We start from the raw sequence: 14,025 nt of genomic DNA on the forward strand, positions 1-14,025 counted from the left end.
AACGCATGAATAAAACTGTACTACATTTGTATTGTCTAGTATTGATCTTGCCTATCACTTTATTTTGAAAGCATCGTCGGAGAAAAAAGGATGAACGATGACGACTCATTGACACTTTTTCAAGGAGGAAAAAAATTGACACTTCTCTGAAGTAAAAAGATTTCTTTTCCACTTAGCTGATCTTTTGTTTTTGTTATTGTTCATGCTGTTGTTCTTGTTGTAATTAGTGCAGTATTATCGCAATAAAATTAGGCTGAATTTCTTACTACGCTTTTCTTTGGTTATTCCCACCTGACTTTCTTCATGGTTATAATTCAAATGACATGCATCTAGTTTGCCATGATTCAAATCAATTATCTTATTCTGAACGCGGTACTGGTGATCTACAAGTATAAACATAGTTAACTTTATATTTTTGTGGCTGATTCCCACGGGAAAAGTAAATCTGGACAATGACGTCACTTCCCTCTTGAGCTCTCCTAGGACGTACGTAACCCGCGTCCCCCCATCAACTTTTTCTTCTCTGGGCCGTCCTTTGAAGTGAGCTTTTTCTCTTTTTACTTCACAGACAAACGAAAGAAGTCGAACATGTCGCCGCCTTCACGTCGGCTTCAGACGAAGCCGGTCATTACCTGCCTGAAGACTTTCCTCATCTCCTACAGTCTCATTTTCTGGGTGAGCTGCGACCATGTCGATGTGGAGAAAGGGGGGGTGGGAGCGAAAAGCTAATAACAATGGGATAAAAAAAAAAAAGAGAGAGTCACACGCACTAATTAAATAAAACAAGGTCGTTTTTGTTGTCGTTAAGTTAAGAAAATAAACTTTTAATTAATGCCCGTCCATAAACTCGGGGGACTTTTTTGCCGTTATTTGCGAGCACAGCCTCCGGTGATTAATCAAAGATAAGACTTGAAATGACGTCACTGCCTACTCACACGGTCGAAGTCCTACTGTTTTTATTTTGTTCAAACTCAATATCAATGTTTATGCTGGCATCACAAGTAGAACGTGTAAGGCAAATAAAAAAATGTAAGGATACTTATTACCCATAGTGATTGATCAAAGAGACCGACATTCACCGAACCCTTCGTAGTTACAAAAATATTTTTTCCAAATCCTAAACAGGTATGCATCAATTGCACTTAAAATCACAAATGTACTGCAAATGAATGTCATTATTTTCATGATCTTTCACCTTGGCAGTTCTTAGCAACAAAGCTGTTTCTTTTACAAACTTAAAAATGTGTCCATGTTTTTTCTGAAGTATCTTAAATCTAATTTACCCCAAAAATTATAACCTCCCTTTCTTTCATAAAGCATATCTGAAAATCCCCTGGTAGCAAATTATACACGTGTAACTTGTTTGGTAGAATTTAGTTTCAAATACTTGAAAATAATCATATTTTTTTTAAAAAAAATAATATGTATTTTATTACATTTTAATTAGTTTCTCGGGTTTGTTTCAAACATTTGAAAAGAGGACCTCAAAGACATAATCGTATTTTAAATCACAATCTGGAGGGAGTGGGAGCTTAGCACTATTAGAATATTTTTCAAAATTGTTTAGCCCCAGTCAAGAGGGTACACTATGAATTGGCGACACCAAAAAGTCGAAAGTGTTGTTGTTCTCAAGTGTTGAGGCCTTTTAGTTTCCAGACTTAGTGTTCTTGGTGTTCACCTTGGTGCAGGACGCAGGGACCTTATCAGGGACAACCATGGATATGAATAGAAGAGTCAGCACGCGATATGTGACATGCATAGACCATATTGGTGGGGGTGGCACTCCATCAAAGACAATGCAAGTATATGTAAACAAATACTAACTTTCTGGTTAGAATGTCCGACTAACAGTTCAGAGGGTGTGGGTTAGATTCTACCTCCAGCCCACCCTGTGTGGAATTTGCATGTTCCCCCTTGAGCCTGCGTGGGTTTTCTCCGGGCACTCCGGTTTCCTCCCACATCCAAATTGCCCATTTGTGTGAGTGTAAGTCGCTGTTCGTCTCTGTGTGCCCTGCGATTGGCTGGCAACCAGTTCAGGGTGTTCCCCGCCTACTGCCTGATGACTGCTGGGATAGGCTTCAGCACACCCGTGACCCCCGTGGGGACAAGCAGTACAGAAAATGGATGGATTAATTATAACTTGCTCATTTCTCAAAACAATTTTCATAAAGTTTTCTCTTTTGTCAGTGCCATCGCCTGGGCTATGAATACAGAACATTTAAATAAAGCGACTTTAAATAAAGCAACTTCAATATGAGCGTGCTTTAAGCTGTTAAATTACATTAGATAATGGATGGATGGTATGGTTCCACCCTTCTAACCCAATTAGTCCAGTTAGTTAACATCAGTAGAAGAAAAGTTAAAAACAATTTAAAGAAAATAATTTTACAGACACTTGAATATGAAAAAAAAACAGGACCTATCAATCATACATTTCAGAGCTCTACTCGAATATTTTGCGCTCATACTTACACTAAAGATAATGATTAAGTGCTGTTGCTGCTGCTTTTTATCTTTGTGTCAGCCATTTGTAGCCAACACAAAGTTCACGCTAAAATGCTTTTATCTGTCCTCTCTGTTTATGGGAGCCAGTATCCCCCACACACACACCCACATCCACACACACGTGACGTATGGAGAATAACAATGATGACATTTCAGCCCGAGTTGGAAGCCTTGGAATGAATCACTTTGGAAGTATTTCTCAATGTAGTGGATTCTTTTTTATCACATGTTCCAGACCCACCAGCATTTGGTTAAAATTTTCAAGATAGAATCTCCAACAACTTTAAACATTTATATTGATTAAAACACTTATAATTCAAAAAACAGACTTTTCAAACCTAACATTAATTAGAATCAAAGTTTTTTTTCCCCCACATAGAAAGTACGGTACTTACTTAGTGTACTGTCAATATGTAAGAGATAAAATCGTTTATAAATTGCCAGATGTAATGGCAGTCAAGTATTGTGTCTTGGTATCGGCAATTAAGTACATATACTCGATCTGGAAAAAGTGGTGCATCCAAATTTGGTGATGCTGATTCGCTGCTGCTGCTCCTCCTCAGTTCACAGGCATGATCCTGCTGGCGGTGGGCGTGTGGGGGAAGGTCAACCTAGAGGCGTACATCACACTAGCCTCTGATGAGACCACAAACGCGCCGTACGTTCTCATCGGCACCGGCGCCGCCATCATCATATTCGGGCTTTTTGGCTGCTTTGCCACATGCCGGGGTAGCCCGTGGATGCTCAAACTGGTCAGTGGAGAACACCCCCCCGCCTCCTCAACTCCCAACCTAACCAACACATTGCTTTGAATGTTCCACATAATCGCTCTCTTTGTACAGTATGCCATGTTCTTAACTGTGGTCTTCCTGGCCGAGCTGGTAGCCGGAATATCAGGCTTCATCTTCAGGCATGAGGTGAGTTATTGATGGCAAAAGCACAACATGAAACAAAGCATAAGACAATTATGGAATTACTTTTTTGTGTTTGGATTTTTGCAGATAAAGGAAAAATTAGGCACTGAATACAAAAATGCTGTGAAGTCCTACAACAGCACTGAGACAAGCAGAACTGCTGTGGATGCCATCCAAAGGACTGTAAGTAGTCGTAGCGTTTTTAATCTGGCCCACCAAGCATCTCCATTATCAAGATTCTACTAATTGAGTGAGTCACATAGATTGGGACATGGCACGACCGTGTGCCACAGGAAATCAGCCAATATCACTTATTTGGATGAACAATTATTTTCTATTAAAAAAAAGTGAGAGGGGGGCATTAATTACTATGTGCCAACCACATTTAGTAAAATGTAGACCAAACAAATCTTCCACTAGATTAGAGAAGGTAAATAAATAACCTGTGTATCCTCTTTTTTGTGTATCGTTTTGTTAAGCGGTGTGCCGTGAAATTTTTCCTCCCCATCGAAATCTCTATTGTGACAAAAAAAAATCAAGTAGTAAATATTGATGATTTGACTGATCCTATGGCTCTTCCACAGATATCATTGACTTCACTACTGAGCCTGTTTGAACACAATCAGTGATGTAAAATAACATAGAAATATGATATTTTGGAATGACCGTAACTTGTTTGCTTTGTGGGTAAATACAGTTGCAATGCTGTGGCGTGAAAAACTACACGGACTGGGAAGAAACCGACTACTTCAAAGACCAGGGCATTCCTGCCAGTTGCTGCAAAGTTGACACCAACTGCTCTCCGGAGACCCTCAAGGATCTGAACAAGGCTCGCAACGAAGTGTACAACACTGTGAGTTACTCTTCGACTAAATTGTGTCATTGTTTTAATCCAACGAGCGAACAACGAACTGAGCGTTGGAACACTGACTATTGACTGCCAAGCAGAACCTCACGCATTCACTTTCTGTCAGTTTGCACAGTCGTCAGGTTCTCAAACTTTTTTGGCCGGTGCCCCCTTATATAGATTTTTATGTTGTTTAGGTTAATTTCTATATTAGAGGTACCTTAAAAAGATGTTAGTTTAAAGATTTTTTTTTTTTACGTAAGGATTTGTGCAGTATTCAGGCCTGAATCACTTGTGCCCTCTGGTGGTTGCATGGTAGAGTAGCAAATTAGTATGTCCACCACATAGTTCTTCTACTTGTCCACGCCAACCTTCCTGTATCAAACTTTGTATTTTCTCCACATTCTTATATGTATGAGCTTCCACTAGGTGCTCTGTGTGTCTTGAAAAACATTAATGTTAGGGTCTTTGAAAACTCTAAATCACAGCTTTCAAAAATAAAGGCCAGGGGACTTTATCCAGCTCTCAACAGCATTTTATTTATGTGGCCTGCGAAGGCAAGTCATGTCGGTTGGGTTCATGTTTCTTGCAAATTTTCTTCACTTTTAACAACGCAGATTTAAGATATGAATATTTTTAGGACCTAATCTCCCTTTAAAACAATAGTGATAGATAATGGACGATGGATGCTTTACCAAACAATCGTGACGTTCTTGGTAGTGTTGGATAAGGATTCAATTTATTATTTGTTTTGTGTGCAGGGCTGCTTCTTACTGGTAACTAATGTGATGGAATCCAACCTGGGCATCATTGCTGGGATCTCCTTTGGAATTGCCTTTTTCCAGGTATGTGATGATAATGAGTTGGTAGACACTCCTCACAAAATGAGTACAGTGGTATTTATACTCACGAGTGCCATGTTTTGTTTAGTTTTTTTGTCAAGTTATGAGCCGTTGTTTGATGGAATTTATTATTTGTCATCAGCTAAAATTTGAGTTGCAGACAAATTTCAAACACTTCAAGGAAATTTAGCAAATAACATGGAGTAATTAAGGTACTGTAATGACGTGGGGAAGGAGAGCTACAGTCACTGATGTACTTGCAGCACTTCATTGAAAAGGACAAACGGTCAAACACACAAAATAAAATTTGGGTTTGAGTCGAGCTGTACAGATAAATGGCATTGTAATTCATTTCAATGAGGAAATGGATTTGACATAACAAACTTGTAGGTCAAGGTACAAATTGTCGGAAGTACATGTTTATTATAAAAATAATAGAACACACCTGTATTTTTGCGTGTTTTTAATTGTGCTCAGCTCATTGGGATATTCCTGGCCTGCTGCTTGTCTCGATACATAACCAACAACCAGTATGAGATGGTGTAAAGACAGCCACTGCCTCATGCAGGTAAAAAGCGATTTATATTACATCCAGTTTAAGCTAAAAAATATTTCAGCAGCATTTTGGGGATTTTGTTTGTTTCCTTCTCTTTTGTTTCACCAGGTGACTCAGTGTGCATCTCCCAACCTAAATGACTGACGCTCCTGTGATTTTTAAACTTTTTAGAAAAAACAACCTTGCCAATTTTTTTTTAATTATTATCCACTCACAGGACACAGCAGAGGAGCAAAAGGGAAAATTGCAAATGAACCTCAAAAGGAAAGTGTAGTTTGATTTAAACTTTAAGTTGTTTCTTGTTTTCATAGAAAAACTATAATTAAGAGTAGATGTCATTGTGTCAATATGATCGTTTTATTTTGTGCTTCAGTACTCGTTTGATGTCTTTTTTTTTTGCTTTTAAATAATGCTGTTGCATTATTTTATAATTTTAATAAAATGTGCGTAGGTAAAAAGACAAACTGACAAAGGATTGTGCGTGAGGTTACTTGTGAAGGGAATGGCATACATAAAATGCCAGCTACAATAACCCACATTTTCATATCAGTCATCAGTTTAAATGCTTTTCTTCTGCGGATGCATGTAAAATGTTGATGGAAAAAAAACAAATAAAAGGTGAAGTCACATGTCTTCAGCATCTTAATTTATCTGCAAATAAATACACGGAGGGAATATACGTATATATATTTATCAACTCAACTCTCAGTCCAAAACAGGTTCCAAAGGGTTCCATTTCAAATCCGAGCATTATTATCTATGTAGAGACGAAAGTGTCTGTTTGTTTTAAATACATAATTTACTATGGAGCCCAATCTAATCTAATATATTCTTAGTAGTAGTAGTTAGTAGTATCAGTCACTTTGAAAGAGTTTATTTTTTAATGACGCCATGACTCGCCACGTTTAAAATTCCCCAAAATACATTCAACTGTACTGTACTGCACTGTTCTGTCCGAGAACAGAACACACGACACGCCTCATATTTTGTGATTAAGATCGAGTAATTTACAAAAAATGTAAGTTGAATTTAAACGAGACGTAGCTTTGAAACTTTAAACGATCATGCAAAACACCAGGTGGCGCTCGAGGCCTACAAAGCCGTGGGACGTAATGTTTGAAAGCGATTATGGGCAACAATCATCCTGTGTGACAAAGATGCGTTTTCATTCCATAGTATGAATGATTAAAATAACAACTGGGGAGGAAAAATGCATATCGGTGTCAAAGCGTTCGATGCTCAAAGGTGCTGACGATTAATTGCGCGTAACAAAGACATTTTGATTGACCCGCATCTGCTGACTCACGATTGGCTCAAACTAGATCATACGCTCTCTAGGCCCGCCCTTATCCGGCTCCCCAGCCAATGGGCTTGCCGGAAACGGACGGATGGGCAGGATTTGGCTTTCCGCACTGCAACCCGTCGGCTGTGAGGTATATAAACGGAATTCAGCCGTTTGTCAGACGAGGAAATACTTACGTTTCCTTCAAGGCAGGTGGACGCTGGAGCTCCTCCGAAAAATCAGATTATTTTCTTAACCCTCATAAGCAGTTCATCACGCAGGCTCCAAATTCAGGTAAGTCATATTTTCCGGGTTGAATCATTCGTACTAGTACGATACAGGAAGTCAAGGTCATGCTGCACATTGAACGGGATTAATAGCATGATCGTTTGAAAGTAATACGTACATCGAATGTGTGATCGCAGCTCAAGCCTTAAAACGCCACCTGCCAGCCACACCACTGTAACCTCTAACCAAGCCTTCAGCCATGATGCAGATCAGCAGCGATTCGGCCACCAACAAGCACTCCCTCATCAACGTCATGCACCGCTTCATCGCGGCGGCCAACAACATGGACGAGACCATCATGGTGCCGAGCCTGCTGCGTGACATGCCCCTGGAGGAGCAGGCTGTGAGCCAGACGGAAGCCAACAATAATTACAATAACCACCAAGACGACGAGGAGGTGCAGTGTCCCAGCAAACAGCAGAGGGACATGTACGAGCACTACCTGCTCCTCAAGTCCATCAAGAACGACATGGAGTGGGGTCCGCTCAAGCGGGAGTTGAGCAGCGGTTCCAGTTTCCTGGAGATGGCCGTCAAGCAAGAGCAGCAGCAGAAACCCATCAAAGGGGCGCTGCCCGTGGACGACAATGCCGACTTAGAGCGCCAGTTTCACTTTCATCTGCGTGGACTCTTTGGGGTTTTGTCCAAGCTCACCATGCAGGCGGACCACCTCACCAACAGATACAAGCGAGAGATCGGAGGTGGAAACTTCATGAGATAGAAAGCCTTTTTCTTCCTCTTCCTCCCTCGGGACTGCTTGACGTGATGGGATGTGTCACGGGAATTCTCTTGGCAACTGAGCGGGGCTGTCGGCACTCTACGTCCTCCCCGTTTCCTCCCCTCCCGACATAAACCAGTGACGCCTGCTGCACGTTGCCGTCCTGCCTGAGCAGGACTCCCAATGTTCAGTGCTTGGTGGAGGTTTGTTTAATTGTCCTGATGAAGCACAGCAGTTCTGCTTAATTTCTACTGCACATTTCACCATTTTCTTTGTGCGTACGTGCGTGTGTGTATGAATAAAACGCTTGACTGTAGGAGAAGTTGAATGCTGGTTATTCTGTCCCTCCTTTTTTTTTTTCTTTTTTTTTTTTATTTAATTTTAAAGGCTGAGCTTTAAGGGCTCTCTTCACTTCGGTGTGATTGTAACTTCGCGTGCCTTGACTGTTTTTGGCCCCGTTCATTTGCCCGTAGTGTAACTGCTCAGTGGTTCAAGGTCTTGCGGCTCATCTTATTTGTCCTGAAATTAATTTTATATTGTGCTAATAAATAAATTGGAACCCTTTTCTTTGACTTCTTTTTCTTTGTCTTTGTAGTGGTGGTTCACAAATGTGTGGTACAACAGGGGCTTTTTTTATTCAGTACAATTGTTTTTAATTCAGTTGTAGTAATATAACTTGGAAGTTATTTTATAACATTCATTTTTTATGTACTGTATCTTACAATCAAATGCTTGTTTTAGTTTTAAACTATTTTTCACAGTTAATGTTCAAACTGCATAATGTTAGTGGCTTAATTTTTTTTTAAATAAATGAAAGCACTATAAAGTACCAAGTGGTTTAGATAAGATAAGCTCAGTACTGAATTTTCATGCTACCCATAACAGACTTAAGTATTTTCTTTCGCAAAGTAGTGCTGGTGTAAGAAGTTTGCACTCCACTGCATTTGACTATTAAGTTGTGTAAAGTGCTTTCAAACTGTTATGTGGGGTAGGTATAGCAGCTTTGTGTGGCGCTCATCGGGGAATTACAGAGGATTTACAGACAGGAAAAGATGCCTCTTAATTTAGCATACTGACTTAACACGACTTGGCTTGTTGTCTTGGAAGTGGAGCAGGATCTTGGACTCTACATTAGGTACACCTGACTCAAATTCAAAGCCAGTCACTTTACCTTTTATTTCATTTGCATTTATCCCCCAATTTAATGCTTGAAGATCATCAAACAAATGTAAATATGAGCTATAACCTAAAAAAATAGATGGAAAAAAAACCCTACAAGGCCCTTTAATCAAATAACCTCACTGCACTCAGCAGCAAATGAAATATTTTCAATAGGGAAGGAAGCAATGAGTCACATCTCGGTTGAGATATTTTGGCCCACTATTTGCAGTATTTAATTAAGGTAACAGGTTTTCAAGCATGAGCGGCCTTTTTAAGCAATTCAAATGTTGACTCGTTGGTGTGTTGTGGATCATTGCGCTGCTGCACAATCTAAAGTAAACTTGAGCTTGGGCAACACAAACTAATGGCCAAACATTCTTCCTCTGGATTGTTGAAAAAAAGCCAAATTCATGGTTCTATCAACCGCAATGAAGTCGTCCAAATCATGAAAGAACAAAGCAGTGCTTTTCACTATACTACATACAAAACGTACAACTTTGATATTAAAATTCGACCCAAAAAGTTATAACCTGAATTAGTTTTTAAAAATACAAATGAATTCTCAGATTTTTTTTCAGACATAACACTGCAAATATTTTGGGCAGGGATAACCGGCATTTTTGCCACATTACTTTTGTTTCTGACAAATTTAACGAGATTAATGTTTACCGTTGTATAGTAAGGTAACCAATGTTATGCTGACTGAGCATATTTCCTTATATGACTTTGCTGTATTCTTGTTTGTACTGTGTCTTAGGGTTGCTCAAAAAGAACTTTCAAAGCTTCAAGTCAAATATTCCTTTTAGTTCTTTCCCCGCCTTGATCAAATAATCGTCATAAAGACGAAATGCCTCCACACATCAGCGCTGATAAGGCTTTATTTTGGAGCTGCAATAAATTGGTTTCTAAATGCTGTGCATGTGGAGGGATAAATATGACCTTTAATAGCTCTTGAAGGCAGCCTGACATTTTTTTTTGAATAACAAATGTCTAGCCCTTTGTCACCATCAATACAAATTCAACAATGAAACATGACAGGTTTGATTGGTAAAATAGAAAGTATGGTGCTCAAAGTGCCTTAGCAACAGCTTTGCCACAGCCGGCCAATCGGCTCACACGGGGCTGCTTTTCCCCTCTGAAAGGGCGACAATGACGGCCGTCTGATGAAGGGCATGCAGGAAGTCAGGACGAACACATCTGCGGCCTTTTGGAGCAGCCTCGCTTTATTGCAGTCCTCTCAACACTTTGTCTTTCTGGTGTGCACAGCCAGGCAAAATGGCGGCGCCACTCAAGCCTCCTTGTTCAAGTTAAATGGGTCAACCAGACTCAGGACAGCTGGCCCAGCAGTGCACAAGAATAGAGATGGGCTTTTGTATTCTTTCACAATTTTAATCTAGGTTAACATTAAATCCACCAACATTTCACAGCAAATGTACAAAACAGAGTTACTGGATGACAGACATAAGAAAATAAGACAGCTTTGCATTAAAGACAGGGAGGCAACATCCCACCACACAGTGCCGTTTTTCTAGTTCATATTATAATTTGAATACAGAGAAGCAATTACAATGAGTTTGTTATTCAGAAAGTCGGGGTGGATTGATTCCCGTTTGATCCGTAAGAATTGAGCCTCAAAACAAAATGCAGAACCTTAGCAATTCTGTTGGATTTACTCAAGATTTACATTTTTATTGTAAAGCAGCCTTTCCCCCAATTTTCCGTTCAACAGCCACAACTATAGTAAATCCACCAAATCTTTGATGTCAAATCTACAAAGCTGTTGAACAAACGGCACAACAGTTATTCATCGAAGCAAATTTTGCATTATGAGTGGAAGGCAGCATTCGTGGATGCGGTTTATATTTGATACGGAGAAGCAGTTGTAAAAACGATTAATTCATTAAAAAGTCAGTCAATAACCTCAAATTTGTCTTTCAAAGACCTAAGTTGAACATGTAGCTACGAATATTTCCTTTGGTGCAGAGCAATAGCAACAAGGGTCTGAACAATTCTGGTGCATTTACTATTTGTGTCACGACTCGTCCCAGGTTGTTGTATATGTCGGTTGTCATGGTTTCTGTCTGGCTGTGTACTCACCCCTCCCTTCCTGTGTCAACGCACAATCAATGGAGTAATCACAGTCACCTGCCTCTTGTTACCTGTCGTGTATATAAGTCCTGTCTGCCCCTCACTCCCGTTCGGATCATTGTTAATGTCGTCAGGTCTTTGTGTTTCACGTCTTTGTCGGTCAGTCCTGTTGTTGGTTTTGTTAGTAAGTTATGTAAGTTTACCGAGTCTGTTAGTTTGGTTTCTTCAGTAAACCCTGGTGCAAGCTGCACTTGGTCGCTCTACTCCATCCGTTCCGTGACAATTTGAGTTTGTTATATTTTAAAGCAGTATTCTAAACTAAAATAAACAACCAAAACACAAATTTGGGTATTTCCTACTTTATTAAATGAAGTACTTACATTCATCAAACTCTGGCGCCAAAGTTACAAAATAAGTTTTTCATTATGGACAAGAGGCACTTGTTCTCCTTGAGGTCAAAGGTAGGCTGTCGTCAATCCTAACTTTAGAAAACCGCTGGATAATTTAGTAATCAATGAACCAGATACAAAAATAATAACGTAATGATGTTGACTGTACTGATCCTAACAATTACGTAAAGCATTGAGACATACATTTATTACGATAAACATCGATTAAAAAGTCCTTTGCTAAGAAGTTGTGTGCTTGCTTGATGATCAGTGAAATTACATTCAGTCATTAAAATATCGGAGGCCCGTTTTAAATCGCTAAGTTTGGTAAACCGTGTTTGATATTATTGTTCTTTTCCTGTTGTTGCAGCCACACCAAATTTTTGGTGAATAAAAACAACATGCCTCATAAATCCCCTTGCATGCCCAGACAAAACAGCCCTCCAAGTAGCGTGACACCAATTCTCTATGCACGAGGCTCCCAAGCTCATGTCTTGAGAAACCAGAGGGCAAACATTAGCAGTCAGTCGGCACACGGCAGCAGCAGCAGTGTGAAGTCGCCGGAAATGGAGACATGTTTCCTCACGTCTGCAGTTCACTCTGTGGAGATTGCAATAGCTCTGTTGCAATGTCTTTGGGTTAAATGCGTGGCCCAGTAAAATATTAGCACACACCAGTCACACTCAAGTTGCTTGCCACTCTAAGCAGAGAAAAGACTGGGAGAGTTGAGCGATAGACACCAAACCGGTCCAAGGTTTTTCCTGCCCTTTCTCCAAAGACTGCATAGAAAATGGATGGCTATTCATTTTCCACAAAACAAGCTTACTCAAACATATCTAACCTCTTTATTTTCAGTTGTTATTGCCTAAAAAACACCCATCCTTTCAGTCTATAGGGTGTGATTATGTTTTTATGCCTGACAGCGAAAATATGAATATATAATGTACTTAGAACATTACCACGGTTCTAGCTAGCTAGCTAGTGATAGACTACAGCGCGTTGTAACTTGGGGTTGTATCGTTGCTCAAGAAACAGCAATTCAATGTAACCTAAACACCTCCTGTACCAGAAAGAGCAGGCTCTGGTGGGGCACTCCACCGCTTGCCCCTTTAGTGGAGGTTGTTTTTGCATCTTGTTCTCTAATTGGCCAATTTACAGAGGACTTTTGAGAAGTCCATCTACTACCTTACTCTTCATGGAGCAATGGGAGGTCCGTCAAACAGGGCAACACAGTCTTCATATATATCCTGTCTTGGTCCAAAATAAGCGAATGGTGGGTGAGAAAAACGCTTAGCCTCGAGAGTTGGTACTAGTCTTAAAAAATTCCAGTAGGCCCATAGAACTGACTGTTAGGAATCAGGGGAGTGCAATATGCTGGGTCCATTGATTTCTGTGTCACTGGTGTACTTGTTTAACCCCAAAAGCAAAACAGCCACTGTCAAACCTTACTGTGTCCACGTGACGAGCTTTGGACTGGACTGGAATGAGGCAGACATGATGACTTTATGAGTTAAGTCAGGTCAACCTGCTGCAGGTGTGACTAATAATCAATACCTTTGGAGCAGTCAGGTTTACATGCGGGCACACTATCTCGTTGTATTTATCAGCCCTGGCCAGTTACTCTGGTAACCGGCTCCTTGAGTAAACAACATCCGACTGTGTGTTTTAATATAAAAGCATGTGCAGCAGTTATTCCAAAGGTAGCTCACAGTCCAGTGTTAAGTAATAAGTACAGTGCATGCCAGCAGCATGGTTCAACCCAAATGGTCTCATAGCATGGAGGAAGAACGCGTCATTGTGCACGCCCGGCCGGGCCTCACAATACGCCGCCTTGTGCTGCAGACGTAACGAAGACCAGCACTGATGTCGTTAACGTTGCTGTTTGTCACCCCAGACACTCCCACTCAAATATGAGAGGTTCGATTCCAATGCGCCAAACGACTAATGAATCGCTTGACCTTATTAGAAGTACAATCCAATGACATCCATAAATAGTATCAGAAAATCGGATGAAAAATCTTACTTGCTGGATGTACAAGACCAGTCTGAAGGTGGAGCGCCCTCTGCTGGATGTGGTTTGTTAATATACCACTTGGGATGACGCTGAGAGGTCTGACATTTTTGACTTTGTTGTAAAAAGATCGAAGCAAACCTTCATGAATGCAATGTACATGCTGCCATGACATCAAGTCAAAGCGCTTACAAAGCATCCAATCAGATCGCTCTTACGTTAGCAGAATGCAGCTTGCATGATATCCATGGATTGCCATTACAGTCCTTCGCTGCTTAACAGTTTGTGTTATGTGAATTTATAGTGCACCTTGTTTTCTGTATTGCAGGATTTTGCTGCGATATTTTTTTAACATAAATTTCCAGTGTTTATATTTATGGAGTTATTCATGCAGAATCTGGACATCTGTCACATTTGTTCATCCTCA

At 40.3% G+C, this 14,025-nt stretch overlaps 2 protein-coding genes and 1 long non-coding RNA gene across 4 annotated transcripts; 2 read left to right on the forward strand and 1 right to left on the reverse strand.

Moving 5' to 3' along the window:
* The first annotated feature begins 439 nt into the window (after positions 1–439).
* On the forward strand, positions 440–6,293 carry tspan6 (tetraspanin 6). 2 transcript variants are annotated; one of them, XM_088373993.1, is made up of 9 exons: positions 440–486; positions 569–675; positions 3,069–3,257; positions 3,348–3,422; positions 3,507–3,602; positions 4,117–4,272; positions 5,028–5,111; positions 5,586–5,676; positions 5,773–6,293. In XM_088373993.1, the coding sequence occupies exons 2-8, from the start codon at positions 589–591 to the stop codon at positions 5,652–5,654; spliced, it is 756 nt and encodes a 251-aa protein (XP_088230119.1). In that variant the 5' UTR covers positions 440–486; positions 569–588; the 3' UTR covers positions 5,655–5,676; positions 5,773–6,293. The 2 variants fall into 2 exon arrangements, with proteins under 2 accessions (XP_088230119.1, XP_088230109.1); XM_088373983.1 differs by lacking the exon at positions 440–486 and having other exon boundaries at positions 493–675.
* A 785-nt stretch (positions 6,294–7,078) lies between these two features.
* On the forward strand, positions 7,079–8,513 carry mid1ip1l (MID1 interacting protein 1, like). Its single transcript, XM_088388576.1, has 2 exons — positions 7,079–7,240; positions 7,372–8,513. Exon 2 carries the CDS (start codon positions 7,434–7,436, stop codon positions 7,950–7,952), a length of 519 nt encoding a protein of 172 aa, XP_088244702.1. The 5' UTR covers positions 7,079–7,240; positions 7,372–7,433; the 3' UTR covers positions 7,953–8,513.
* A 1,966-nt stretch (positions 8,514–10,479) lies between these two features.
* On the reverse strand, positions 10,480–13,837 carry LOC148404243 (uncharacterized). The gene is made up of 3 exons (XR_015862062.1): positions 13,611–13,837; positions 12,262–12,366; positions 10,480–12,187 (listed from the first exon to the last, which is right to left on the reverse strand). It is a non-coding gene; the product is annotated as an uncharacterized LOC148404243 (long non-coding RNA).
* Positions 13,838–14,025: the final 188 nt, after the last annotated feature.

Source organism: Syngnathus floridae, chromosome 1 (assembly GCF_059516105.1).
Source record: "Syngnathus floridae isolate MCC-2025c chromosome 1, RoL_Sflo_1.0, whole genome shotgun sequence".
NCBI classification, from domain to species: domain Eukaryota; kingdom Metazoa; phylum Chordata; class Actinopteri; order Syngnathiformes; family Syngnathidae; genus Syngnathus; species Syngnathus floridae.

Bases quoted from the DNA above. Each gene is read 5' to 3' on its own strand.
- tspan6 (XM_088373993.1), top strand. From the start codon at position 589: ATGTCGCCGCCTTCACGTCGGCTTCAGACGAAGCCGGTCATTACCTGC. The intron at 676-3,068 runs GTGAGCTGCGAC...GCTCCTCCTCAG, and splicing joins CCTACAGTCTCATTTTCTGG to TTCACAGGCATGATCCTGCT. The intron at 3,258-3,347 runs GTCAGTGGAGAA...CTCTTTGTACAG, and splicing joins GCCCGTGGATGCTCAAACTG to TATGCCATGTTCTTAACTGT.
- mid1ip1l (XM_088388576.1), top strand. From the start codon at position 7,434: ATGATGCAGATCAGCAGCGATTCGGCCACCAACAAGCACTCCCTCATC.